This window comes from Felis catus, chromosome C2, assembly GCF_018350175.1.
Source record: "Felis catus isolate Fca126 chromosome C2, F.catus_Fca126_mat1.0, whole genome shotgun sequence".
NCBI lineage: Eukaryota > Metazoa > Chordata > Mammalia > Carnivora > Felidae > Felis > Felis catus.
In genome coordinates, this window is record NC_058376.1 from 148482014 (window position 1) to 148509283 (window position 27270).

The window sequence follows — 27270 nt, forward strand, 5'->3', positions numbered from 1 at the left end:
ACATCGAAAGAAAGAGGTTATTATAAAAAAGCAACAGGTTGCTTTTGATGCAAGTGTTAACTAACTTTACTATGACAATCATTGCACAATATATGTGTATCAGATCTTCATACCGTATGTATGCCTCAAACTTACACAATGTTATATGTTAATCATATCTTAATAAAACCGGGGGGGGGGGGGGGAGAAAAAACAAGATCCAACTATTTACCATCTACAAGAAACCTACTTTAAATAGAAGTTAGAAAATAAAAGGATAGAAAATGACATACCACATAAACACTAACAAAAAAAACTGAAGTAGCAGTATTCACATTAGACAAAGCAGGCTTTGAAGGAAGGAAATTAACAAGGGTCATTACATAATGATAAAAGACTCAATTCATTGGGAAGACCTAACAATCCTAAAGGTGTCTGCATCCACCTAACAAGAGAGCCTCAAAGTAAATGAAGCAAAAGCTAACAGAACTGAAAGAAGAAATAAACAAATCCACAATTATATATGGAGACTTCAACACTCCTTTCTTGGTAATCAACAGAACAAGGAGACAAAAAAATCAGCCAGAATACAGAACTGAACAACATTATTAGCCAACTGGTGTCAAAATGACACCCGTACCCAAACTAATAGAACAACACTATTAGCCAAATGTCAAACTGACATTTATAGAACACTCCACAGAGGGGTGCCTGGGTGATTAGTGAGTTAAGCATCTGGCTCTTGATTCTGGCTCAGGTAATGATCTCACAGTTCATGAGTTCAAGCCTTGCATCAGGCTCTGCTTTGGCAGTGTGGAGCCTGCTTGGGATTCTCTCTCTCCCTCTCTTTCTGTCCCTCCCCACTCGTGCTCTCCCACAAAATAAATACATAAACATTTTTTAAGAATTTAAAAATGTAGATCCACACAAAAGCAGCAAAACAGACGTTTTTTCAAGTGTACATGAGAAATTCACTAAAATAGAACATATCAAACCTTAATAAATTTAAAAGAACTAAGGTCATACAAAGTATATTCTCTGACCACAATGGAATTAAACTAGAAATCATTAACAGAAAGACAACTGCAAAATATCTAATTACTGTACTTAGAAATTAAAACCCTTCTTTTTTAAAAAAAAAAAAAGTTTATTATTTTGAGAGAGAGAGAGAGGGTGTGAGCACATCTATGAGAACAGGGGAGAAGCAGAGAGGGTGAGAGAGGGACAAAGAGAATCCCAAGTGCTGACAGCACAGAACCCGATGTGGGGCTTGAATCCACAAACTATCAGACCACGACCTGAGCCAAAACCAAGAGTCAGTCACTTAACCAAATGAGACACCCAGGTGCCCCAAAACACTTCTCAATAATTCATGAGCCAAAGATTAAACCTCAAGGTAAATTAGAAAATATTTTGAACTAAAATAAAGTAAGCAATATATCAAAATTTGTGGGGTCCTGCATACAGAGGGAAATTTATAGCATTAAATTCTTACATTAGAAAAGAAGGTCTCAAGTCAACAATCCAAGTTTTCACTTTAAAGAAACTAGAAAAAGAGCCAAGTAAGCCAAAGCAAGCATTAGAAAGGACATAAAGAGCAGAAATCATAAAAACTGAAAAACAGTAGTGGAAAAAAATAAACCAAAATCTAGTTCTTTGAAATGATAATAAATATGATAATAATGATAAACCTCTAGCCAAACAGACCAAGGAAAAAGACAAAGGGCACAGATTATCAATATCAGCAATGAAGGAAGAGCTATCACTACAGATCCCACAGATAAACTCACACAAGAAGAAATAATATGAACAGTTCTGCAACTATTAAAGAAATGAAAATTTTAGTTAAAAACCTTCTGAAAAAAAAATTCCTAAGATATAGTCTGGAATTATTTCAAATAGGAACCATTTTATTGGATTCACAGAGAAAAACTCATATATAAAGACTCTTCCTAGGGTGCCTGGATGGCTCAGTAGGGCAGACAACCCACTCTTGTTCTTGGCTCAGGTCATCTCATGATTTGTGATATAGAGCCCCAAATCAAGCCCCACAAGCATAGGCCTCTGTGCGGAAAACAAGGAGCCTGCTTGAGATTCACTCTCCCCCCCCCCCCCGCCCCGCCCCTCCCCTAAAATAAAACCTATCAAACCTTAATAGTTTTTAAAAAACTATATTTAAAAGAGTGCACGCACTTGCTCACTCTCAAAATAAACTTTAAAAAAGGCACTTTTTTTAAATATATACTTGCACTCATTTTGTAGTTTTGTAATTCAAAAGTCTAGTTAACTTGCTATAAAACATACACATCTCCATTGATAGTAATGGAAAATAATACATACTGTGTTGTATTCAACTCAGTTTTTATCAATACTTCTTGATCTCTCATCAATATGGTCAGTATGGCCATTTCTTTTTTTTTTTTTTTAATGTTTCTATTTAATTTTGCAAGAGAGAGACAGAGCATGAGTTTGGTGAGGGGCAGAGAGAGAGAGGGAGACACAGAATCTGAAGCAGGTTCCAGGCCATGAGCTGTCAGCACAAAGCCCGATGTGGGGCTCAAACCCACGAACTGCAAGACCACGACCTGAGCTGAAGTCAGACACTTACCGACTGAGCCACCCAGGTGCCCCAACAGTACGGCCATTTCTAAACCATCTTTGTTACTACTTTGTATTTACATTAAGCAAATTATTAACAATTCAAGAAGTCAAGAATATCACTTGACTAAGTACTCAAATGACATACTTACTAATGGTTAAATCCTATAAAGTGGGGTACCTCATTTCAAACAATTGAAGTGATCCTTAAAAGCTGTGTAAAAATCAATTACCTACTACTTAATACACTGAAAAGTGCTAAAAGTATTCTATGTGAGACTGAACCATATAAAATTGCCAATTATCAACTGGGTCAACCTAGAACAGTACAAGCATTCCTTGTTATGTTTCAGTGTTCTCAAGACTGCTAGTCACTTCTGTCAGAATGGTATGGTATTATAATGAATTACCTTGGATGTTGGGGACTGAAATTCACACAACATTTACCAAACATCTTCTATAGATTTTTCATAACAAAGGTTATTTGCAAATCTAGGATACGAATATGTACTAGGAAAGGAGTACTTTATGTATAGAATCTGTTTTGCTTAACACTTTTTATGAGTATGCTATTTTTAATTCTTAAAAAAACATAAGCCCTGTTATCTGAAACATGGATTCACTATGGCGTAAGGATTAAGATCCATCAAGCCTCAAAATATAAAAACTGAGCACCAAAAACCATAAAATACCTAGGAATAAATCTAACCAAAGAGGTGAAAATCTATACACCGACAACTATAGAAAGCTTATGAAAGAAATTGAAGAAGACACAAAAAAAATGGAAAAATATTCCATGCTCCTGGACAGGAAGAACAAATATTGTTAAAATGTCAATACTAGCCAAAGCAATCTACATGTTCAGTGCAATCCCTATCAAAATAACACCAGCATTCTTCACAGAGCTAGAACAAACAATCCTGAAATTTGTATGGAATCAGAAAAGACCCCAAATAGCCAAAGCAATCTTGAAAAAGAAAACCAAAGCTGGAGGCATCACAATCCCCAACTTCAAGCTGTATTATAAAACTGTAATCATCAAGACAGTATGGTACTGGCACAAAAACAGACATTCAGATTAATGGAACAGAATAGAGAACCCAGAAATGGACCCACAAACATATGGCCAACTAATCTTTGACAAAGCAGGAAAGAATATCCAATGGAATAAAAACAGTCTCTTCAGCAAGTGGTGCTGGGAAAACCAGACAGCAACATGAAGAAAAATGAATCTGGAGCACTTTTTTTTTTTTTTACACTATACACAAAAATAAACTCAAAATGGATGAAAGACCTAAACGTAAGACAGGAAGCCATCAAAATCCTCGAGGAGAAAGCAGGCAAAAACCTCTTTGATCTTGGCCACAGCAACTTCTTACTCAACATGTCTCCAGAGGCAAGAGAAACAAAAGCAAAAATGAACTATTGGGACCTCATCAAAATAAAAAGCTGCTGCACAGCGAAGGAAACAATCAGCAAAACTAAAAGGCAACCAACAGAATGGGAGAAGATATTCACAAACAACATATCAGATAAAGGGTTAGTATCCAAAATCCATAAAGAACTTATCAAACTCAACATCCAAAAAACAAGTAATCCAGTGAAGAAATGGGCTAAAGACATGAATAGACATTTCTCCAAAGAAGACATCCAGATGGCCAACTGACACATGAAAAAATGCTCAACTCTGGAAAACAGTATGGAGGTTCCTCAAAAAATTAAAAATACAACTACCCTATGACCCAGCAACTGCACTACTAGATATTTATCCAAGGGATACAGGTATCTGTTTTGAAGGGACACATGCACCCCAATGTTTATAGCAGCACTATCCACAATAGCCAAAGTATTGGAAAGAGCCCAAATGTCCATCGATGGATGAACAGATAAAGATATGGTATACATATACGTATATATATATATGTATATGTATATATATATGGATGGAACTAGAGGGTATTATGCTAAGCAAAATTAGAGAAAGACAAATATCATATGACTTCACTCATATGAGGACTTTAAGATACAAAACAGATAAGCATAAGGGAAGGGAAGCAAAAATAATATAAAAACAGGGAGGGGGATGAAACATGAGACTCTTAAATATGGAGAACAAACAGAGGGTTGCTGGAGGGGTTGTGGGGGGGGTGCTAAATGGATAAGGGGCATTAAGGATATCTACTCCCAAAATCATTGTTGCACTATATGCTAACTAACTTGGATATAAATTTTAAAAAATGATAAACATGGTTAAAAACAATTTTTTAAAAAGAGATATTTTCGGGGCGGCTGGGTGGCGCAGTCGGTTAAGCGTCCGACTTCAGCCAGGTCACGATCTCGCGGTCCGTGAGTTCGAGCCCCGCGTTGGGCTCTGGGCTGATGGCTCAGAGCCTGGAGCCTGTTTCCGATTCTGTGTCTCCCTCTCTCTCTGCCCCTCCCCCGTTCATGCTCTGTCTCTCTCTGTCCCAAAATAAATAAGCGTTGAAAAAAAAAAAAAAAAAAAAAAGATATTTTCACACTGTTCCAAAGGTAAGTCAATAATATTTATGCCACATCCTAAAAAGAGTTTCCTTTTCTTTTGGGTGCTATAAATGTAAATTTGGAAGTACTTTATGTTTATTTCAAAGAGAAAGCAAGTTTTATAATGCATAAAAGATAAAGTAAGTTACATATTGCATTTGTGGAAATGTAATGATAAATGTGACAAGCACTATTTGCTCAATCTGATTTTATGCAACACAGGTAAAAAAAAAAAAAAAACAATGCAAATATTTAGGGAATTTTGACACCCATCCATGAGCTTCAACTAAAAATTATCGTCTTTTCCATTTACAACCACCACAAAGAGTGAATGAACTGCTCAACCTAATTATATCAATCTCTTCCCAGTGATGTTTCTGTGTCACAGAATGATTGTGGTTATTTTAGGTGATGTTTTTAAACGATAATATTTTGTTAAGATATAATTTTCATACAGCATATTTAATCCTTTCTTAGTGTAAAGTTTTGTGACTATTGACAAATGCATACAGTTCTGCAACTATAACAGTCAAAATAAAGGAAAATCCATCAGCTCCCCAAAATATATACATTAAAAACTGAGAATGCAACAAGATTTCTAAGATCATAACATTCCTTTGCTCAAAACCCTTCAATATCTTATCTCAGAGTCAAAGTCCTCACTATGGTCTGCAGCCATTTCCTGCTACTCTCATCGCTCCTCTACTCCACCAGGGGTTTCCAGCAGTTCCTCAAACATGCAAACACACTCCCTCCTCAGGGCCTTTGTACTAACTTCGGTTGCCAGGAATGCTCCTCAAAGGTATCCACAATGGCTCCCCTCATCTCCTCCAGAAGCCTGCTTAACTGTCATCTCAGAAAAGGCTTTTTCTGACCAACATATTAAAACAGTACCCCTACTATAAGCCACTGTATTTTTTCCCCCGTGTTTATGGTCTGGTCTTCCCCCAAACAGAATACAAACTACAAGGAAGAGAGTCCTTTGTTTTATTCCTTGCTGTCTTCAGTCTTGAACAGTTGCAGGATCTCAGTAAGAATCTGCTGAACAAGACGCTGCACAAAGACTTTCCAACTAAAACTTCTGTCACAGATACGGGGGTGGGGGTGGGGGGAAGGCTAACAGTTCGGAATCCTGAAGGGTCTGCTACGTAGCAACTAGTCTTCAGAAGAAAACATTTTATTCTCAATAAAATATACTCACGAACGGCTGCTTTCCCTAAAGGCGAAGCATTAATGCTACGTGCTTTCGTGCTGCAAGCCTGTTGGCACAGACTGCTTTGGTTTATCGCACAAGACTTTCACAAAGTAATTTTCCCACGAACCAAGAAATTCTGGCTAAAGATACTTAAGGAAAAATATTAGTGGGGTTAATCTACTAATGATATATACAAGGCGTAGGAAACGCAATATACGAGACCAAACCTCAGAGCGAAAAATACCAGAAACAGGAATTGGGAGTGTTTGCCCCTAGAGACACTGAGAGAGAAAAAGTCCGAGGATTGCACCCCCTTTATCTTGGCGCCAGGCATGGTACGAACACTCAGTTCGGGGGTGCAGGGCGTAGTGTCCCCGCAAGGGGTCTGGGAGGGCGAGGCCCGGACTCCGAGTAGAATGGGAGTGGTGGATCCGGGCTATAGATTTTCCGTAGAAAATCTCCTTTCCATGGATTTTTCGTTCAGGAGAAAAGGGAGTGCTGACTGCGTCTACCCGCTCCCAAAATGGCTTGGCGGAGGGTTCATGAGGGCAGACCCCTCTCCTTCCCCAGGGACGGTCCAGGCCCCAGCAGGAGCCCAGTCTCCGGCTCACCCGGCTCCCGGTTGATCTCGATGTCGAAGTGGCACTGCGGCCGGTCCTGCGCCCCCATCGCGACCGAGGCGGCGGCAAGAGCTAGGAGAAAGGGGGAGGAAAGCGGTCAGGGCGGGAGCTAGGGCGGAGGCTGGGGCGGAGCCCGCGCCACGGTCGCCTCGCGCCGGCCTGCCTCGACACCACGGGAGGCTGAGACGGGGTCCCCTCCAGCGCCGGGCCTCCCGACTCCCAAGTACCGCGCACACACATGCGGGCGGGCTCTTCACCTGGTTAGCCTCCAGCCTGAGCAGCTCCCCGTAAGCAGAGGAGAAAGCAATGCCACCGCGGCGGTCGGAGCCCGACGCCACTAACCGACCACCACCCCCTCCCCGGGGCCCGGCCTCCCAGTGCCACGCTAAACCCCGCGAGAGTCGGGACAAATACCGCGAGAGCACTGTCTCCAAGGGGGTGTTTAACTGAAGGGTGCGCGCGCAGGTGGGCGTGTCTGGGGGCTCCAGAGGAGCTTCTGGTCCGAAGCTCCCATACCTGAGCTGGTCCTTTTTTTGCCCCGCCCCGGAGTCAGTCGCCCAATCTGGGAGCTGAGATCACGCCTGCGCTCTCTACTTCCTCTCGCCCTCCTTCTGGAGCCGTGAGCGGCCGCGCTTTTTCCGGTGTCGCGGTACTTCCGTGTTGTCTACACCTGTGAGCAAGCAGTGAGAAATTAAGTCGTTGACGTCTAGTCAACCGACCGATCTGTTTGCCTGTTTACCTTTTCGCAAGGAGTAGTTAAGACGCTCTCCTCCTGTTAGACTGTCTCATTTCAAAAGCCTTTTGGGTTGAGATGTGCGTTCGTTCCCTCTTTGGCTCCAGCGTCCCCGGAATAGTTTTCTGTTCGTGGCCATTCTACTTCTTTTGTCAAGGGTCAGTTCAAGACCTTTCCCGTTTTTTTTTATTCCTTTTCGTCTTATCGAATGTGAGAGTTCTGTGTACAAATGTTTTGTTAAACGAGTGAGACGTATATGTTCTAAGTACAAATCTTTTTTTTTTCATATATAATTGCGAATGTTTTCTCCTCAGCTGGGCCTTTTCGTTGTTTAGACGGTGGTTGTGCGAAGCAGTTTTTAATTTTAGTGAAGGCACTTGATCAATTTCTCGTATGGTTTGTGCTCTTTCTGTGCTAAGAAATCTCTGCTTACCCCAAGCTCCTGAAGATTTTCTCCTGTGTTTTCTTCTAGAAGTTTTATAGTCTTAATTTCTGCGTGTAAGAATACGATCTATTGGAACTTTTCATTGTGGTGCCAGGTAGAGGTTGAGGTTCATTTGACACCCCCCTCCCCCATGAAAACAGAGTAGTCCCACCACCTTTGTTGAAAAAACTGCGTTTTATCAATTGAATTACCTTGGTTTTGCGACCACTTATTATTCTATTTCTGCAGTTACTTTGTTACACTGTTCCATGTACCTATCTTTATACCTGGGCCACACTGTTTTGTTTTTATTTTATTTTCTTAAAACTGTGGGGGCGCCTGGGTGGCTCAGTCGGTTAAGCGTCCGACTTCGGCTCAGGTCATGATCTTACGGTCCGTGGGTTCGAGCCCCGCGTCAGGCTCTGTGCTGACAGCTCAGAGCCTGGAGTTTGCTTCGGATGCTGTGTCTCCCTCTCTCTCTCTCTGCTCCTCCCCTGCTCATACTCTGTCTCTCTCTGTCTCAAAAATAAATAAAAACATTAAAGAAAAAAATTTAAAACTAAAATACACACTGCCTAAAACTGTCATTTAACTCAAATGTAAAATTTGGAGACATTGAGTACATTAACATTGTTGTGCAATCATTACCACCAATCTATCCACAGAACATTTTTCATCTTGGAAAACTGAAACTCTGTATCCAACTGTATTCTCCCCTCTACCCAGCCTCAGGCAACCACTCTTTTTTTTTTTTTTTTTTTTTTTACTTTATTATGGTAAGAACACTTAACATGACATCTACCCTCTTAACAGACTTTTAAATGTACAATGTGGTATTGTTACCAGTAGACAAAATGTACAGCAAGTTTTTAGAATTTATTCATCTTTCATAGGTCAAATTTTGTAACCCTTGATAGCAACTGCTTTCCCTCTCTTCCCATCCCCTGGCAACCACTATTTAATCTTTGAATAAGTTTGACTCTTTTAGTTACCACATACAGGCGGAATCATGCAATATGTGTCTTTCTGTGATTGACCTGTTTCACTTAGCATAATGTTCTCGAGTTTCAACCCTGTTACCACATGTTGCAAGATTTCCTTCTCTTTTTTTTTTTTTTTTTTTAAGGCTAAATAATAACTGCATTGTGTGAGTATACCATATTTCCTTTATTCACCAGCAGATGGACACTTGGGTTGCTTCTACCTTTTGGCTATTGTGATAATATGGCTATCGGGAGGAGGGTACAAATATTTCTTTGAGAGCCTATTTTCAATTCCTTTGGGTACATACCCAGAAGTGGGATGGCTAGGTCATAAGCTAATTCTGTTTTTATGAGGAACTGCACTATTTTACACACCCATCAGCAATGCACAAGGTTTCGATTTCTCAGCATCCTCCCCAACACTTGTCATTTTCTGCTGTTGTTTTAATAATTACCATCCTGATGAGTCTGAAGTGGCACACTGTTTTGATTACTGTAGCTTTACAGTAAATTTAAAAATCAGGGTCACGGGGCGCCTGGGTGGTTCCGTCGGTTGAGCGTCTGGCTTCAGCTCAGGTCATGATCTCGCGGTTCGTGGGTTCGAGCCCCGTGTGGGGCTCTGTGCTGACAGCTCAGAGCCCGGAGCCTGCTTTGGATTCTGTGTCTCCCTCTCTCTCTGCCCCTCCCCCACTCATGCTCTGTCTTTCTCAGCCTCTCAAAAATAAAGAAACGTAAAAGAAAAAAAATTTTTTTTTTTTAATCAGGGTCACTCAGGTGGTTTCTAATTTGTTTTTGCACTTGTGCCACCTTGTAAAGTACAGAGACTTTCTGCACCACAGTGGAAGTGCTGTCTCTGTCAGGTTGCCATCTCCACCTCTCTAAAAGTCCAGTATCTCTATCAAAGCAACAGTCTCCTGGGGTTCACATTTGTAACCTAGGCTGAATTGAGAAGTTAGTGGTCCTGGGTCTGATTTTGCTTACAGTGTTACAGCTGACCATTTATAGGTTTGGAAAAAAGTGAAATGTACATTGCCTACTTTGAGATGAAATGGGTTGGTAAAACTGACTTTCATACAAAGACTTGTGGAAGGAAGAAAAGCATTGCCATGGGGAATAATTTGTCATTACTATGCTTTGGGGCAGCTGACTTCAATGTAACTAGACTTTAGGGCTCTGGAATGTAGTAGTGTACTTAATTTGGGGAGTATTTAAAATGCATTAAATCTCCTGGAATTCGTTTTTATCTTGCCACTCCAGTAAAGTCTCCTTCCTCCCCCCTCCTCCTCCAGTACAGTCTCCTGATCAAATGATCTGGGGCAAATCACTTTGATCCTGGAGTTCAGTGACTTCATCTGGAAAATAAGCAGGATGAAATACATTCTAAGTTCCCTCCTTGCTCAAAATTCTTTTATTCTGTCCTGTGAATTAAAATTATATTTCACATGATTTGAGCATGAGGTGTGCTATTCAGGCTGTGGTTAAGGTGAAGGAACTCTTGGGAGAAGGCAGGCCTAGGGCCAGCATGCGCCTAAAGGACTGATACCTCCTCCCTCTTCCTCCAGAGTAGAAAATTCATATCCAAGGAGTTTACAAACTCAGGCTTGATTTGGAGAACCTTAGTAGCAGGAATATTCAGGTGTTGATTCTGAGTTTTAAGCCTTTTACAGTGGGATCACACCAGCAGTTGGCACTTTAATGGATAGGACCCTGGCAAAACTCATCAGGAGTGCTGGTCAGGAAATTTAGATGAAACGTAATTTTCTAGAAAAGAGAAATTGCCAAAACTGACTCAAAAGAAATAGAAGGCCTAAACAAACTAGCAACCATTGAAAAATTGAATTAGTAACCCCTGATCTCTTTCCAAACAACTGTGTAGGACATTTTGACATAGCCAGATGGGAAATTTGATAATGGTCTGGATAGTAAGTGAAAACAAGGAAACACACTTAATTTTGTTAGCCATCTAATAGTGAATAATGAACATAAGGATAATGACATTTTGGTTATGCAAGAAAATGTCCTTTGTTTTTTAGATATAATGAGTGAAACAAATGTGGCTTAATCTTGATAATTGTATCTAGGTGAGAGGTATATGGGGATTTTGAGCAAGCTATGTTCTCTACTTTTATATTTCTTTGAAATGACTCATAATAAAACCATTATGACCAAACATAGTCTTCCTTTCTGAAAAACACAGGTTCCACATTGGTTCATGGGCACATTTTACCAGACCCTTAACGATCAATAATCTTTTCTCAATCACAATATTTTAGAAAATGGAAAAAGAGAGCTACCTAACTTATCTTGTTATACCAATACCAAAGACAGGGCAAGAAAGTTATAGACCAATCTCATTATAAACATAGATTTAAAAATCAAATAAAATATTAGGAAATAGAATGTAACAGCATTTAACCCCCTAAATGTTCCTGACCTAGTTGGCTTTAACTCTGGAAGGCAAAGACGGTTCAAGATCAGAGCATCTATTCATATAATTGATCATATTAACAGAATAAAGAAAAGGCATATGATTATCCCAGTGTATGGTGTACTGGTTATCTATTGCCTCTAAGTTCCTTCAGTATATCCACTATAATACACAGGGATCCCTACCAAAGTAACTTTTATGTTTTTATAATTTAGGGAAAGGAGAAAAAAGGCGAACAAAAGGGAGAAAAGGAATCCAGTGAGAAGATGCATATACAATTCTACCTTATTTGCTTATACCATTTTTTAATTAAAGGCTATCCTATATCTTAAATAGGAAATTGTGCAGAAAAGAATTAATAGGCCCAAGACTGCTATCTTTAGAAAAGCCTGCCTAAAAGGCTGCTCTGTGGGTGGAATCAGGGAACTTGAATGGTAATCAATTTCCTATGCTTATTGAAAACTTCAGTTGAATGATTAGAATGCTTTATTATGCCTGAACTATTTGAGCAAACGATCTGCTGAACACCTGTTTTCCTGCTGTGGATCCGGAAACTGGGTATGTACTAGGCAGAGGATATATACGTATGCCACCAGCCCCCAGTAAGAACTTTTGGCCCTCAGTCTCTAATGAACTTCCCTGGTAGACATTTCTCACATGTTGTTATGATTCATCCCTGGAGGAATTAAGCTTATCCTGTGTGATTCCACTGGGAAAGGGACGTTTGAACCTAGTTTCCTCTGGGTTTCACCCCATGTGCCTTTTCCCTTTGCTGATTTGCTTTGTATTCTTTTGCTATAAAAAGTTATAGGTACGAGTATATATGCTGAGTCCTGTGAGTCCTCCTAGCCAATCATCAAACCTGGAGGTAACCTTAGGACCTAAACATAGCAAAAAGAAGTATTACCAGAATTTGATAACAATATCTATATTGAAATTTTTTAAATACATTTTTTGAAATCCTAGATTTATTCTTTTGTGGAAAACAAGTAGACTTCCATTTTACAGAAAAATGGGCATTTTGAGAGAATAACATTCTCACGATAGTAGTCAAGAGCAGATGGGCTTTCCCACGGGAGTCAGGGGACATGGATGGCTGTGGCAGATCCCAGCATATATTCTTATAGCCTGGAAATCTGAGGGGAAGGCACTTTTCCTGCCAGCACCAGTGAGAAAAATCCCAGTGAGAGATCTGCTGAATTGATGAGGTTCATATGTCCATCAGTCTTGATGGTCACAGTAGTGGGCAGATACCGCGACTGATCAGCTTGGGTGGCGCCAATTACCAGGAGAAGCACAGGGGTATGGCAGCACAGAAATGGCCACTGAGGCAATGGCTGCAAACTAAGAAGTCACCTTAATTGTGGATACTACACATCTGTTGGCCTTTTAGGCAAGTGGCTTTTTTGCCACTAACTTGCTTTATTTTTTTAGTGTTTTTATTTATTTTTGAAGGAGAGAGAGAGACAGAGCATGAGCAGGGGAGGAGCAGAGAGAGAGGGAGACACAGAATTCGAAGCAGGCTCCAGGCTCTGAGCTGTCAGCACAGAGCCCGACGCGGGGCTCGAACTCACAAACTGTGAGATCATGACCTGAGCTGAAGCCGGACACTCAACCGACTGAGCCACCCAGACGACCCGTCACTAACTTGCTTTAAAGTGTGATTGTATTTTCACAAATGTCTAATGCTTCGTCCTCTTCAGCAGGGACCTTGGCTCCCATCAAATGCATATGAAAAACTCACGACAACAAGCACTTCTTGTCAGGTAGGTTCCTCACTTTATGTTGATCAACTTGTTCTCTGATTGCAAACTCTAAATTGGTCCTAATGATGCTTTTTCTAGACACTAATGTTTGCAAGTAGACAGGGTTTGGGTAAAAAATTATCTGCTCTGGTGCTAATGGAAGCTATATTTGCTAAGCCAGTCCGTCTGGGTCTACCTACCAAGGGTAAGGCATTAAACAACTGGTATCTTGGTTATTTCCTTCAGAAGAAGACTCTGAGATGATGGTTTGAGTACAAGTTGAGTGCAAGAAGTGGCCCTAGGAAACTCCATTCAGAGGATGGAGAAGCGAAACAAAGAAGATAGGCAGTAAAGCGTGTGCTATTAATAAACCGGCTACCATAGTGGGTGATTAGAGCCTAATCCTGATGAGGAACTCTGGCAACTAGTACACAAGAAACATCTTGGAATTATCCCTGCGGAGGGGTGAGGAAGCTAGGATGTTAATACTCCATCTACTGAGAGTCCTGACTTGAGAAGCTGTTGCCAGCATGGTAATCTCCAGGTTCTTCTGGTCTACGATGCCTGGGCAAGGCAGACGTCTAGTTTTAGAAAAAAGTCCTCAGGAATAAAGATACAGACATGGACTGTTGGGAGTTGGTTGCAGCACAATTAAAAGAGTAAATAAAGTTCAAGAAATGAGCGTGGGATGCTGGTAGCTTCTGCTGCAACGGGCAGTTTTTTGTTTGCAGACAAAAGGGTGCTCAGGAATGGAAAAGCATAGACTTTTTCTGTAAGAAGCACTTGCTAGTTTCCACTTGGAATCCCTGCAGCTTCAACATATGGACAATTTCTCAGCATCCTCAGTCCTGCATAGTGCCCTGATCCGTGCCTGGGTGTAGGCCTCTTTTATCTTGTCAGGCTTATTGGGAGCTCCCTGAAAGCACGACCCAGTGCCCTGTCTCCTCTAGTTTCCTCACTGGAGAACCCAGCACAGGCCTGGCCAAACGAGAACTCACGTTCTAATTGAATTGATGACCACATAGGTGAATACTGCTCTATACATGGACTCAAGAGAGAGAGAGAGAGAAAAGAAAAGCCAGTTGGAATGAAAAGTCTTTGCATAGCTCTTGCTTCTGCCTGCACTGCTGGGTCCCTTGATGGTCATGTGTCAGATTCCTTGTTGTTCATATCTCAGCTGCAACGTCACCTCCCTGGGTCATTCCTGACTCCATTACTTAAAGTGGCCACCCAGACACTCTTTAGCACATTACCTTGTTGTAATTCTCTGCACAGCACTTCTTGCCATGGGAAGCTTTCCTTGATGGTTTATATTTTGCTGTCTGTCTCCCCCAGAAATACAGGTTATTTATACCGTGTTGCCTTCTTTATATAAGAATAAAGTTTCCATGAGAGCAATGACATTGTCTGGCTTACTCACTGTAGTACCTTCAGCACACACTAGTGGATCAGTAAGTATTTTTTTTTATGAATGAATTTATCACAAACAGAAATGAAAACAAACAACTTCCCTTTGGGCCCTAGACTCTTATTAAAAAGATTTACGATGGGACACCTGGGTGGCTCAGTTGGTTAAGTCTCTGACATTGGCTCAGGTCATGATCTCACAGTTTGTGAGTTTGAGCCCTGCGTCGGGCTCTGTGCTGACAGCTCAGAGCCTGAAGCCTGCTTCCGTTTCTGTGTCTCCTCTCTCTCTGCCCCTGCCCTGCTAGTGCTCTCTCTCTCTCTCTCAAAAATAAATAAACATTAAAAAGTTTTTTTAAAAGATGAAAAGATTTATGAAGGAAAGAAATGTCCCAGTGACTGAATGGAATGTCTAGATTCCAGAAGAATCTGTGGGATTTTCATTTGGAAAAGAGATAACAGATAACTTCTTAAAATCGCTTTTATTAAAATAGAATCAAAACAATATATGTGTGAGGTAGAGTAACAACAAAAATGAAGATACTATGTGTCCAGCTTAAGAAATATAGTCAGGATCACCTTTAGTAATGGATGTTTATTACAGAGGCTCAAGAGTATATGAGATAGCACTGAACATCATTTCCTCCCTAGCCATATTGTTACTTACGGTCCCCAAAAGTCAGACAGCAATGTCAAAAAGCCTCATGAGAAAGTGGGAAAAAATAGCTTAACATTTTGTGGAATAAACCTGACTTCAAATTATCTGCTCTCTTTGTTTTAGCTGCCATATCCTCATCTCGGGAGAAGGTGATAATGACATCAGTCGCCACAGTTGCAAATCCTGGGAAGCAGGCTTGGAAACCCAAGAGAAAGGCCCAGGCCCTATGTCGGCTTTTGGGAGATCAGCTTGACCCCGAGAGCTGGAAAAGGGCTGACAGGCAGAGTGGAGGCTTAATCTTGAAGCAGGAGATCCTCTGAGAAAAGCAGTTAATATAGTCTGGTCAGGTTTGGTCTTTACCTTTTTAAATCACCTTTCACAACTATATTGAGTTCTGGGTCCCCTAAGAGGGATGGTAGGTGCTTCCCTCTGAAGCAGACTGGTAGAGACGGGCTGGGGCGTGTACCATAACAGCTAAGTGGCCTGTGCCAACTTCTCCAGTGTGTCTCTCCAGAAAAGGGCCCTCTGGAGAGTCTGGCAATTTTCTGGCAATTCGGGTAAACTGTGGCTTAAACAGACTTGGCTGTTTCCAGAGGCCTCTGATTTGCCCTGATTCAGTTGTCTACATGCAGACTGACATATCCTTCCAAGAGATGAAAAGAGGGGAACACAGCAGGTCACCAACTCCTTCCCTCTAAGGGGGAACTGGACTTTATCTTTACGGCTATTCCCCCTACTGCACAGGAAGCTACCCTAAACTGCCATAGGCCACACCGGCGTGCTCAGAACCCATACACTGGAACCTCCAGTGCTCTGTCACAGACCCTTGCCTCCCGTGCCAGTAGTGGACAGTTCCTACAAGGTCAGACTCACATTGTGCTAGCAGAAGCCCATCGGAGGGGCTGCCATGCAGCTTTTTACTTTCTTCCTCCTCTGACATCTAGGGCCCACTTGGCCACAAAGGCTGCTTGTTAGTACAGAGGAGCTAACTCCCCTGGAGGCAACCCCAGCCAGGGTCTCTCAGGCAGACACGTCTGAGACGTTTGTATGCTTTTAGGTCCATCCTTCTGACCCCTGCCCCAGAATTGAGCCTTTATTGCCTATAGTGGTAACTTTGACAACACACTTGTTTAGCAGCTTTTCCTTCTTCTCTGTCTCATCGTCCTCATGGTCTTATTCCTGTTTCCTGAGATCACCTCCCAAATAAACTATCTGCACCCAAGGCCTTGTCTCAGGCTCTGTTTTAGGGGAGGTCCAAACTGAAACATCAACTGGCATTTTTATTCCAGCTCGAGCCAAGCCCTATGTGAACAGGTCAAGCTGCCTAGTAAAGGGGGAAACTGCCATCCAACTCCAGCTGATGGTTGCCATGTGGACCTGCAGGCCCAGCACTGCTAGAAATTCAGGCTTATTGGGAGACCCTCTTTAAATGTTAGCACCTAATTCAAAACTAAAAACATTGCATTGTGCCCACCATATCTGCTAAACAGATCAGGCCCATGAGCAGACCACATCGCATAGAGTATGGGCGCCAACCCCATGAACAGTGGGGGAAGGAGTCGTTCATTAATGGACTAGAACTCTAAGGATGGAAGAATGGGGGAATGAAGAAACAAAGAACTGGCTTCTTCCCAGATTAGAGAAGGGCCAGAAAGGGCCAGAGCCCTTAGATAACACATCAGAGCTAACACACATTGAGTGTTTACTATGTGCCCAGCTCTCAACCACATTACCTCAATCTTACAACCTCAGGAGGCAGATACTACTTTCATTATCATCGTATTATAGGTGAGGAAGCAGCGGTCAGAGGTTATGATAGAGTTGGGACTCAAAATGAGGTCTCTCTAGGTGACAACCCTTAACTCCTACAAAAGGAGCCAGGCACTGGAGGTTTTAATTTTGGGTTCACTTAGGAAAATCTCCTCGCTTCATTTTACAGAGAAGTCTCAAAGAGGGAAAGTTCTTTATTGGACAAAGCTAATAAAGGCAGGAGGGATGATGAAATAGAAAATCACCAGTATGCAATCCCTAACGAAATAATAGATCAAAGCTAGGTAGATCATAATTTAAGTCAAAGACTATTGGGCACTTGATGGATAAATAAGGTCGTTCCTGATATAATGCAGAAGCAAGTACCTCTTACCTCCTATGTTGTATACTTGCCAAAAATACTAGAATCTGAGTCTGAATGAGCCTCTAGATCTACCAGTTTACAGGAAAAGTGGGCAATACTGGGACATATTTAATAACATCATCGGGATGCAACTAGGCAGATCCAGAACATGATTAATTTTAGGGCATATCACCTAGTTTTGCCAACAAATGGCAATGAAGACAAGAAGGGGAACTGCTAAGTATTTTTACAGTGATTTAAGGGATGTCAACAAAATGCAGTGTTATGAAACTTGTTTGGACCCAGAGTTAGACAAGTCAACAAAAAGACATTTTGTGATAATTGATGGAGTTCAGGACATGCTACTCCAAAACGTGACACCTTGGTGTACTGAATATTTTAAGCTGAAGGAATCTGAAAAATGAGATGCTGGAAGGATTTTCTGACCTCCCAAGAAGCAAGGTCATGAGACCCCATGTGAGAAGTGCCCTCCTTATACCCAGAAGAAAGGAGCATCTTTATCTTTTAAAAAGGAGGGACACTGAGATTTTGAAAAGGCCATGCTAAGTTCCCCTAATTTACTACGCTGCACTCATACCCTACTGTTCCACCCACAGTTTTCCACAACTTTCTACTTTTCATCAAATCTAATATAAAAATGTTCAGGTTTAACTGGTTTTTTGGGTCTTCATTTCCTTATGAAGCCCTCCCATGTCACATCAAACTTAACTTATATGCTTTTCTTTTGTTAACCTGTCTTTTATTATAGAGGCCCTGCCAAGAACCTTAAAAAGATAGGTGGGAAAAGATATTTTAAAAAAGTATTTTAAAAAATATTAGATGATATTAAATAATAATTAAGAATTACTATCGATTTGGTTAGCAATGATAATGGTGTTGTTACATATATACATATTTTTAAGACATTTATTCATTGTTGAGTGGGGGGGAGGGATAGAGACAGGGAGCCACAGGATCCCATGCAGGCTCCAGACTCTGAGCTGTCAGCACAGAGCACGATGCAGGGCTCGAACTCACAAACCGTGAGTTCATGACCTGAGCCAAAGTCGGACGCTTAACTGACCGAGCCACAGAGGTGTCCCGTTGTTACATATATTTTTAAGTCCTCACAGTTTTTCCAGAAGACCAAATGGAACACTTATGATGTGAAAACCTCTATACCTCAATAGGAGTCTTTCATGGAAAGGCGAGCTTTATTTCAAAGCAACCTGAAAAAAATGGTCAGGTCCACAACTACAAACTGTTAGGAGGGAGCACACAGTTACACATCCATTCGGCAGGGCCTCAGTTAGGAGTCTTGCCAATTCCTGTTGATTGCCCAACATCTATTCAGTTTCCTCTTCAGGTTGAAACTGAAAAGGTTGAATTGAAGATGCCCATGATATCTTTGTTATCGAAACATCCAAACAGGAAAGAGGACATCTGGAGTCAACTTAATCTGCTTAATTATTAAAATAAGTATTTACGCTGCGAATACAGTTAACTTAGTAGCTTTCTTCACCTTTTCACATTTTTAAAAGAGTCACAGAGGTTTCATTCATGTTTCAAGCAGTTGAGTTGGTAAAGATCCTATCTCTACTTCATAGGAAATGGGTTACCCTCAATTACTCCTTATGAGAGCCAGCTGAAAGATTATTCCATTGGTTTTGAAGGGCTGGTGGGGTTGGCATCTGCGATGGTAGCCAAATAAATGAGATTTCTGTGTAACACATGCTGGTACCTATGGGTAAAAAACGGGCAAAAATCAGAGGCTTGTTTTTACTGAACACTAACAAGACACTGGAAAGGAATTGACCCACCCTAGTGGAATGGCTCATCTATTGTTTAGATGATTCAGTATCATCAACCTCCTTCTTTAACACCAAGGAAAATATATCCAGCTTCTTACCTGTTTGCACTTATACTTCCATGGCTACCTCTCTGGGCCAAGCCACTCCCCTTCTTGCTTAGGCTACTGTATCGGACCAGTCTCATAACTGGTCTCCCTGCTCTACCTTTGACTCCTAAGTAGCAACCTAAGGGATCATTGTACAGTATAAGTCAAGACTTGCAATACCTCTGATTAAAACCCTCCAAAAGCTCCCATCTCATTCTGAGTAAAGCTGAGCTCTTCCAGCCCTTCTGATGGCCTGCAAGGCTATAAGATTGGGGCCTCCAGTTACGTCTCTGATCTCAGCTCCTACCACTTTCCCTTTGCTCACTGAGTTCTGGCTGCAGTGTCCTCCTTGCTGTGATTTGAAGATAACCAGCGTGTCCCAGCCTAGGGGGCTTTTCCACCTGATGCTGACTCTGCCTCACAAATCTATATAGCTGGCTCCCTCACCTCTGGTGTCTGCTCAAATGTCGCATCAGATACACCCTGTGTAAAATGGCCTCCCTTCTCCCTCACTTACCCTGGTTTAGTCTTATTCAAAGCACTTACTACTATGTGCCTAATTGTATGATTTCCTCCTTCCAGCTTCTGGAGTCTAGAATGTAAACTCTGCAAGAGCAGACAAGGTACCTGATTTGGTAAAAAGCAAAGCTGGTTTTGGTACTGATTCCCCAGTAGCTGAAACAGTGTCTGGTACTCAGTAGCACTTATAGAATGTCTGTTGAACAAACTTAAAGGGACAAAGCACTTCAAAGGTATCAATGTGAGCTTACTATAGTAGTGATTCTCAATCAGGTGACAGAGTTCTCTACCCAGGAAGGCAAACCAGACTAGGAGGGCAGGAAGCATGGCCTATGCAATGTGAAAAAGCCCACCAGGAAATTTTGATAACTTTCTTATGCATAGGTTGAGAATCGCTACACCAAATGGAATGTTTTGCAACTTCTATATAGAAAAATGAGAGTTTACTATAAACTGTAAAAAAGCAAATTGTCAGATGCCAGAATCAAATGCAAAGACTTACACAAAGATACCTCTACTATTCCATTGAGCTATTCAGTGAGGGATTGTGAGTGATTTTTTTAGGGGGTGGGAAAAGCATGGCTTTCTTAAACATGTCTTCAGTAAGAATGAAATAATATAATAATAAACGGAGCATAATTCCTGGACTACATTTAGAAAGACTATTTTTCTCATTTTGGTATATAAATAGAAAACACATTCAATTACTGTGCTGAATGTGCCTTTGGCTTAACTTGTAAGTCTTTTATGGTCCTTGTGTGCATTACAGACTGCGAGTTAGAAAATGAAAGGGAACTAACTTAACAGTCAAATGGTCTGACCCCCTCAGAAGAAGGATGAGCTGAGGATCCATGATGAGCAAGGGGCCACAGCGCTCATCTCCCGAGACTAGTTTTCCACGTGATCTTCTCCCCACCCGTTGTCATCAACTGACATGTCTACCTGAAGGAAGTTTGCAGTGAGCATAATTCAGATTCAAAGAGGGTGCGACATCTGACTCCAGGCTTCACAATGTGCTGTCTGTGTGGTTTGGAGCAGGTAAGTAACCTCTGAGCCTCATCGGGGATCAGTCACCCAAGACTCCTAGTTCAGGTCAGCTTGCTGTATCACCACACTGGTTTATCCTCCTCTCAAAAGTTGGGAGGAGGGGCGGGTACTTACTGGACGCACTCATTCGCCCGGCCTTTGTTCTGATACTCCACGATACAGCGGATGAGCTGGTCATTCTCCTCCAGGAGCTGAAAGACCAGAGAAAGGGTCAGCGCAGTGCGTCATCGGGACGGCCAGGCACACTGCCCCCTAGTCTCTTCAATGCGGGGCTGTACTGCCCCAGTGTTCTTGCCGACTTCGTTCCGGTCTCACGCCACACCGCTGCAAGCCAACCCCCTACGCAAACCCACCACAAGCCTCAACTGGGATGCTGCTCACTCTAGGAAGCTTCCCGAACCCGAACCCTTTCAATATCTCAACCAAGGAACTTCTCTCCGCCCTCGTTAGCGCTCACCCGCTGGATCGTCTCCTGATTAACTTCCGCCTTGCCTTTCAGCCAGTCCGGTACGAAGGCCACCGACATCCCGAGAAGCCAGGTTGGAACCCGGTCTCAGGCCCTGAGGACCCCCGTGCATCTAAACCGGAGCCAACCGGCAGCTCCAGGCGCACTACTACTGAAGCAGAGACCCATGTTAGGTGGGGCCTACACTCTCGACGTTGATTGGGTCCTCCCGGTGACTGGGAACAGACGGAACGTCATTTGTGATTGGGCACGCGAGAGCGATGGTCAGAGCGTCAGCCTCGGTCCCGCCCCCTGGGGCTCAGCGCTGTAGGCGCTCGATTGCATTTGCGCAGTCGGGAGAGCTAGCCTCGGGGGCGGGGCCGGGCGTCAGCTCCTCGCCTTTTAGGCGCTGGGTAGTCTATCTGCAGAGCACCTTGCGTTGGGTCACACGGGTATTGTGGCTGGAACCCAGATATCTGGCTCCAAGTCCACTCCTCCCTATTTCGACATCACTCTGGTGCCTCCAGATACGCGTCTGGAACGTGAACCCTGGCCATTGCCTCCTGCCAAGCCAAACCCTGCAGGTAGTAGGAAAACACTGCTGTTAGCTTTATTCTTTGCTGAGGAAGAAACTTGTACCTACACCTATTTTTCCTTTGGGTAGTAATAAAGCTCACTAGGTTTACGGCCCTAAAAAGAACTGTTATTTTCTCCATTTTACAGATGAGAAAATAGGTTAAGTAACCTGCCCAAGATCTCACAGCCACTAAGGGCAGAGCCAATATCTGTACACGGGTAGTATGGCTTTAGAGCCCTCGTTCTTAACTTACTACTCCATACTGCCTGTGCACCATACTGCAGAGGTGGCTTGCTGCAAGATAAAAGAAGGAAGCTGGTCCTACCCTCCTGGGCCACATAGTTACTGCTGGCAACCGCTGACACTCTGAAGTCGTTGTCTTCTCTCTGGTTCAACGATTCCATTACGGACATGGGAACAAGGCTGGATTTCCCTGCAGCACAGGGTGAACAGCAGCCACATCATTTAGGAGGAAGATCTTCGAAGCCTTTACTCAAAAGGGATCTGGGGGGGGGGGCAATTCTGCCTCATAGAGCTTCATTTCCCTGAGTAGTGGCCCTGATCCAGAGCAGGCTCATCTACTTTGCTGGGCTCTCCCTCCACAATTCCCTTAGTCAACCCTGTGAGGAGGCAGCTTTCATTCCATTTCACAGAGGAGTAAAACCCAGTGAGAAAAGTGGGACAACATACCTGAACTGGACCAGGACTTCAGGGCTTCCTGGTTCCCAAGCCTGTACTATTAACCCCAGCAAGGCTCTCTCCCTGGGAAAAGTCCCCAAAGGCTCCACAGAAAACAGACAGATGTCTCAATATGAAGAGGAAGTAGAGGTTACCCAGGTGACTGGTACCCAGAGTCTGGACTTTCTCCTAGGAACCATGGAAGCTATAGACAGTTTTAGGCAAAAAAGAAGTGAAGTCAGAGATGCATTTTAGAGTTTTCCTTAAAAAACAAGCAAACAAACAACTACAGAGAAGGCTACTTGCTGCAGGTGTGCAGGCCGGAAACGGTGGAGGAGTGAAAAAAATGTGTGCATTTGAAAGACATTCGGAATAGACTTGCCAGGTCTTAGTGAATTAATGGAGGAGGGAGGGAGAAGGAGTAATTAGGGGTGACTTCTGGTGTCTTGGTTTCAGCAACTGAGAGACTGGTGATGCCATTTTTGGAGACAGGGGACAGTGAAGGAGAAGTTGGACTGGAAGTGAGAGAGTGATCAATTCACCGTGGACACGTGCATGCAAGGTGATGTCAGACGGAGATGTAGAAGTCTATGGCTGGCTGTTTGGGTCTGGAACTCAGGGTCAAGGGCTGGGCTGGCGATATAAGCTTTGAGGGGCATCACTTGTGGAAATGGAACCATGCAGTGGATAAGACTGCCCAAGGAGAGTGACTTGGTTTCTCTCATGGCCAAGGAAAAGAGGCTACAGAGGAGCATGGGGGAGGGGCGGGGAGACTAGAGATATAAGGGGAAATCAGGTGGGGGGGGTCATATAAAAATAAGAGTGACTGAGGAAGCAAGACAGGACAGCAATGACAAATGCTGTTGAAAGGTCAAGCAAGGTAAAGACTAGAACTTTAATGTCTTTAATGAAGGAGGTTTCAGTGCTGTGGTGAGGCAGAAGTGAGAATTTCCAGGGACTATGAAATACAGGAAAGATGAAGCAAATGGAGTCTTTAGAGCAGGCCACTGTTTCCAAGAAACCTGGCAATAAAGGGGAAAAAGGAAAGAAGGTGGTAGAGGGACAGAAGTTGGTGGGAACTGAGGGCTATTACTTTAATGGCTGCTCTTTCCTCGGTGAAGGGGGCACCTGGGAGGCTAGGGGGATCTTGAAGAGTGGTAGATCTGGGGAGCACGCAGGAGATTTTGAGGTTGGTGTTGGGGAGAGCTGGAGACAGAGCCAACCCAACAAACATGGGACTGCCGGGCAGTGTTGAGGACCTGGTGGAGGCTGGCGAGGTACATACATAGCACTGATCTGTATGGTTGTGCGATTTTTTTTTTTTCCAGCAGCACTTCCAGCTCAGGGGCTTATTTAGAGAAGCCAGAAGATTGGATTTTTTTCCTGAGTTGGAGTGCTCCCAGGCAGATGTGACAAGAAAAACTGCACAATGGAGGTAAGCATATTGGGAAGAATGTGATGGAAATGATAAACCCTGCACTTTCAGTGGATGGAGAAGGAAATAAAGTGGATGGAGAAAGGTGATACATACAACAAAGTAGAAGGACAAGTGGACTGGAGGCTTCCGCAGGCCAGACAACAGTGGGCAGAATTCTGAGAACGGCCAAGGGACAGTCAGAGATCAGGTGTCTGCGTTTACAACTTCAGAGGTGGAGCTCTTCTTCTGTGGTGATACAGCAATCTAGGGTGTGAGCCTGGAAGTGGAGGAATGAAGAAGGCTGGAAAAGAAAATCTCTGGAGCCTGGAGTCAAAATGACCAAAGATTGGAGAGGAGGGCTAGGACTCCAGACACCACATCTTACCCCCGTAGCCCAATCCACTATGGTGCCTGAGCCACTCTATCTGCACCCATCAGAGAGCACAAAGCCCTATTATAAAGCACTCACATAGCAGGTTTTGAGAGCCTGAGGCTCCACATTCAAAAACTCTTGGTTTTTGTGGGTCTGGCACCAATTTTTCCTTCCCCATTTAAGCCAGAGTTTTGTCTTCATGACCTGTGGTGACAAGAACAGGTCTTCATTCACCTGCGAATACACTTGGAGAGGGAATCCCAGTGGTTCCCTCACATTCAGTGAGGAGGTTTCAATCTCTGTTACCAATCAAATCTCATTGCTGTTATCTTTTGTGCCTTTTATGACCTAGCCTCATGATCACTTGTCACACAGGCCAACCCTGACTCAATGTGGAGGAGACCACGCAAGAGTGTGAATACCAGGAGGTGGGGATCCCTGGAGGTCATCTGTTTTCATTTTGTAATTTTTCTCTGGCTATGTAAGGCCTGCTTCAGTTTCTACCCATGTGGTGATGACTTTCAAAAGTTGATGTCTAGCCTAGACCTGTACCTGTACATTCAACTGCCTACATTGACATCTGGACCAGAAGTCTCTAGGCTACCTCAAATTCAACTTGTCTGAGATAGAACTAGAGATCATTTTTCTTTCCAAAATCAGATCCTCTTCCAGTTTCTCTGTATCTAGGAACCCCTCCACTATCTACGCATTCACTCAAGGCTGAACAGTGGCATTATCCTTGAAGCCACTTTGTTACTCTTCCACATCCAGTTCGTCACCGCGTCTTGTTGATTTTGTTCCTACATGTCTCTGCAGACTGCCCAGTTCTCCTCTTCACCATCGCTCCAGTCCAAGTCTAAGCGAGCTCCAGCTTCATCGTCTTTTGCCCAGATGACTGCATTGGCTTCCCAGCTGGTCCTACCAGAGCTTCTGTGAGCCTTTTTCATTTTGATCTTAACTTCAGCAGCCAAAGTGATTTTACACAAGATAAATTTTATCAGTTTCCCACTGTCCTAAACTTTCTAGCATGGCCTACAAAGGTCTTACCTGGCCTTAGCTCTTCTATTCTCTCTAGTGGCTCTCACCCTATTCCTTACTCTCTAAACTCTCAGTTCCTTTTCTTGTCTTTTTTTTTTTTTGGTGTGGCAAAATATACATAACTTAAAATGTACCATCTTAGCCATTTTTAAATGTTCTGTGACATTTAAAAATTTACATTATTGTGCAGCTATCACCACCATTCATTTCCAGAACTTTTTCATATTCTCCAGCTGAAATTCTGTGCCTGTTAAACACTAGCTCCTCATGCACCACCTTTCTTTTCATCCGTCTAAAGGAGCCCTGCCGCCTTCTTGTTCTTTATACACAAACCGCCCTCTGAAACACTCTTTTTTTCCCCTTTGCCTAGTGAGCAACCAGTCAGCTATAGTGTCACGTTCTCAAGGAAGCCTCCTCGGACTCCCAAGTTCAGACCAGAAGCTCCTGTAACTTCTCTCAAAAACCTTGTTCCTCTCGGAAGAGCACACATCTCAGTTTGTATTTCAACACATGTTGTGTAATTGTTTAATTGATGAGTGCTTTCGCTCTGCCTTCTCTTAACATAGTGTTCAGTGTCAGGAGTTCCTCACTGTGTCCCCACCGCCAGGCATAGTGCCTGGCACACAGCAGGTGCTCAAAATGTGTTGGGCGAAAAATAAATGGACGAGTTCCGCTTCCCTGCATTGGGCCATCCATCCGTGTGACACCTGTGAGTGCCTCCACCCCCAGACTGGGGTGTGTCCCTCCAGGGTCGGACTTTAGCACCTCATCCAGGCTGGCAGGAGCCTGTGCTCTTTGGTTTGCCTATCTCGGACTTCCCGCCCAGCTGCGCCGACGGCAGAACCCACAGCGGGGGCGTGTCGCGGGCTTACGCAGAACCTCCCTGTCTCGGCACGTCAGTTCTGTACTCTACCCCAGGAGGAATCGAGCTTAGACCCAGAAGTTTCCTCGCACCTCCGGACGTGGGAATTACACGCTTGGACGTCAAACCCAAGCGGGTGAGAGCCAGCAGATGGGAAGAAAGCTGGGAGGAGCGCGCGCCCCTGCCACTCCCCCTGTGCCTTTGGGTGGCAGCCCTTTAAGAACTAGCTAATTCGGGACTCCTCCGGGACTGGGCGGGGAAGCCACTCCAGGATTGGCCGGTTCGGGTGCGGGTGTCGCTTAGCAGCTGCAAATAGGGATTCAAGATTCGGGCATGCGCACCATCGCCTACCTGCGCCTGGGCCGCCAGTGACCTGGGCCGGGTCCGCCCGGTGGGCTGAGGTTGCAGAGGAGGCGGCGGGTGGTACGGCGGTGAGGCGGCGCGACGGGCGGGCGCCGACTCCCGGAGGCCGCCGTCGGGGCGAGGTGAGGGCTGGCGGGCGGAGTCGGGTGCCGCGGCCCGTTAGCGGAAAGCAGGCGGGGTCGGGTGTGGCGCAGGGCGGGCCTGGAGGTGGAGGCGGCCCCGCGCCCGCCCCGCCCTCAGGCCCGACTTAGCCCCACCCGGTTTCGTGGGTCTTCCCCGAGTCGCCTGTCCCCCTTTCTTCCCCGGGCGGCTCTCTGGACTCGGGGACAACCGGGGCGCGCCTGCTGGAACCCTAAACAGACTGATGCGCGTGGAGCGCTGCTCCCAGTGGGAAGAGAAGGGGTGTGTCCAGATGAGAGAGGGGACGATTTCCTTGATTATCCTTGATTATCCACGAAGCCCCGGTCTGAGTACTGTTTAATTTTAATAGCAAACTTCCCTTACCATGCCGAAATTATACGACTTGGTTTACCAAATACTGGGTGCACTGGACCAGCTTTTCCGAACATTAGATGTAGGAGGTGATGTACATTTGTGTCCATTACAGGCTTACCTCTAGACCTCCAGAGACAGAAGGATAAAGCACTCTGGGAA

At 43.8% G+C, this 27270-nt stretch overlaps 3 protein-coding genes and 1 long non-coding RNA gene across 20 annotated transcripts in view; 1 reads left to right on the forward strand and 3 right to left on the reverse strand.

Moving 5' to 3' along the window:
* NKTR (natural killer cell triggering receptor) overlaps positions 1-7321 on the reverse strand; it is a 58524-nt gene extending 51203 nt beyond the window's left edge. For 4 of the 8 annotated variants that reach the window (XM_019810863.3, XM_003992206.6, XM_019810862.3 and 1 more), the window contains exons 1-2: positions 7170-7311; positions 6904-6984 (exon numbers count right to left, since the gene is read on the reverse strand). In XM_019810863.3, coding sequence (XP_019666422.1) covers positions 6904-6961 — 58 coding nt within the window. In that variant the 5' untranslated portion in view covers positions 6962-6984; positions 7170-7311. Of the gene's footprint in view, positions 1-6903; positions 6985-7169 lie in introns of all 8 variants that reach the window. The other 4 variants (XM_045037783.1, XM_045037784.1, XM_019810865.3 and 1 more) reach the window with 3 other exon arrangements.
* Positions 7322-15092: 7771 nt separating this feature from the next.
* Positions 15093-21463, reverse strand: SS18L2 (SS18 like 2). Of its 2 annotated transcripts, XM_019810872.3 has the most exons (4): positions 21321-21463; positions 20978-21054; positions 19020-19141; positions 15093-15603 (listed from the first exon to the last, which is right to left on the reverse strand). In XM_019810872.3, exons 1-3 carry the CDS (start codon positions 21387-21389, stop codon positions 19054-19056), a joined length of 234 nt encoding a protein of 77 aa, XP_019666431.1. In that variant the 5' UTR covers positions 21390-21463; the 3' UTR covers positions 15093-15603; positions 19020-19053. The 2 variants fall into 2 exon arrangements, with proteins under 2 accessions (XP_019666431.1, XP_044893727.1); XM_045037792.1 differs by having other exon boundaries at positions 15093-19141.
* Positions 21363-27270, forward strand: part of SEC22C (SEC22 homolog C, vesicle trafficking protein) — a 37059-nt gene continuing 31151 nt past the window's right edge. For 2 of the 8 annotated variants that reach the window (XM_045037787.1, XM_019810869.3), the window contains exons 1-5: positions 21754-21892; positions 23020-23125; positions 23895-23998; positions 25170-25285; positions 25762-26389. The gene's annotated coding sequence lies outside the window, so the exon portion shown is untranslated. Of the gene's footprint in view, positions 21503-21753; positions 21893-23019; positions 23126-23891; positions 23999-25169; positions 25286-25761; positions 26390-26603; positions 26739-27270 lie in introns of those variants that run through there. The other 6 variants (XM_045037789.1, XM_045037786.1, XM_045037788.1 and 3 more) reach the window with 6 other exon arrangements.
* LOC123380172 lies at positions 22343-26742 on the reverse strand. 2 transcript variants are annotated; one of them, XR_006585630.1, is made up of 3 exons: positions 26605-26742; positions 24095-24257; positions 22343-22768 (listed from the first exon to the last, which is right to left on the reverse strand). It is a non-coding gene; the product is annotated as an uncharacterized LOC123380172 (long non-coding RNA). The 2 variants fall into 2 exon arrangements; XR_006585631.1 differs by lacking the exon at positions 22343-22768 and adding an exon at positions 22775-23585.

Coding starts and splice junctions, on each gene's coding strand:
- SS18L2 (XM_019810872.3), bottom strand. CDS start 21,389: ATGTCGGTGGCCTTCGTACCGGACTGGCTGAAAGGCAAGGCGGAAGTT. Junction 21,055..21,320: donor ATCAGGAGACGATCCAGCGG/GTGAGCGCTAAC, acceptor CTGGTCTTTCAG/CTCCTGGAGGAGAATGACCA. Junction 19,142..20,977: donor CGGGCGAATGAGTGCGTCCA/GTAAGTACCCGC, acceptor TTTTACCCATAG/GTACCAGCATGTGTTACACA.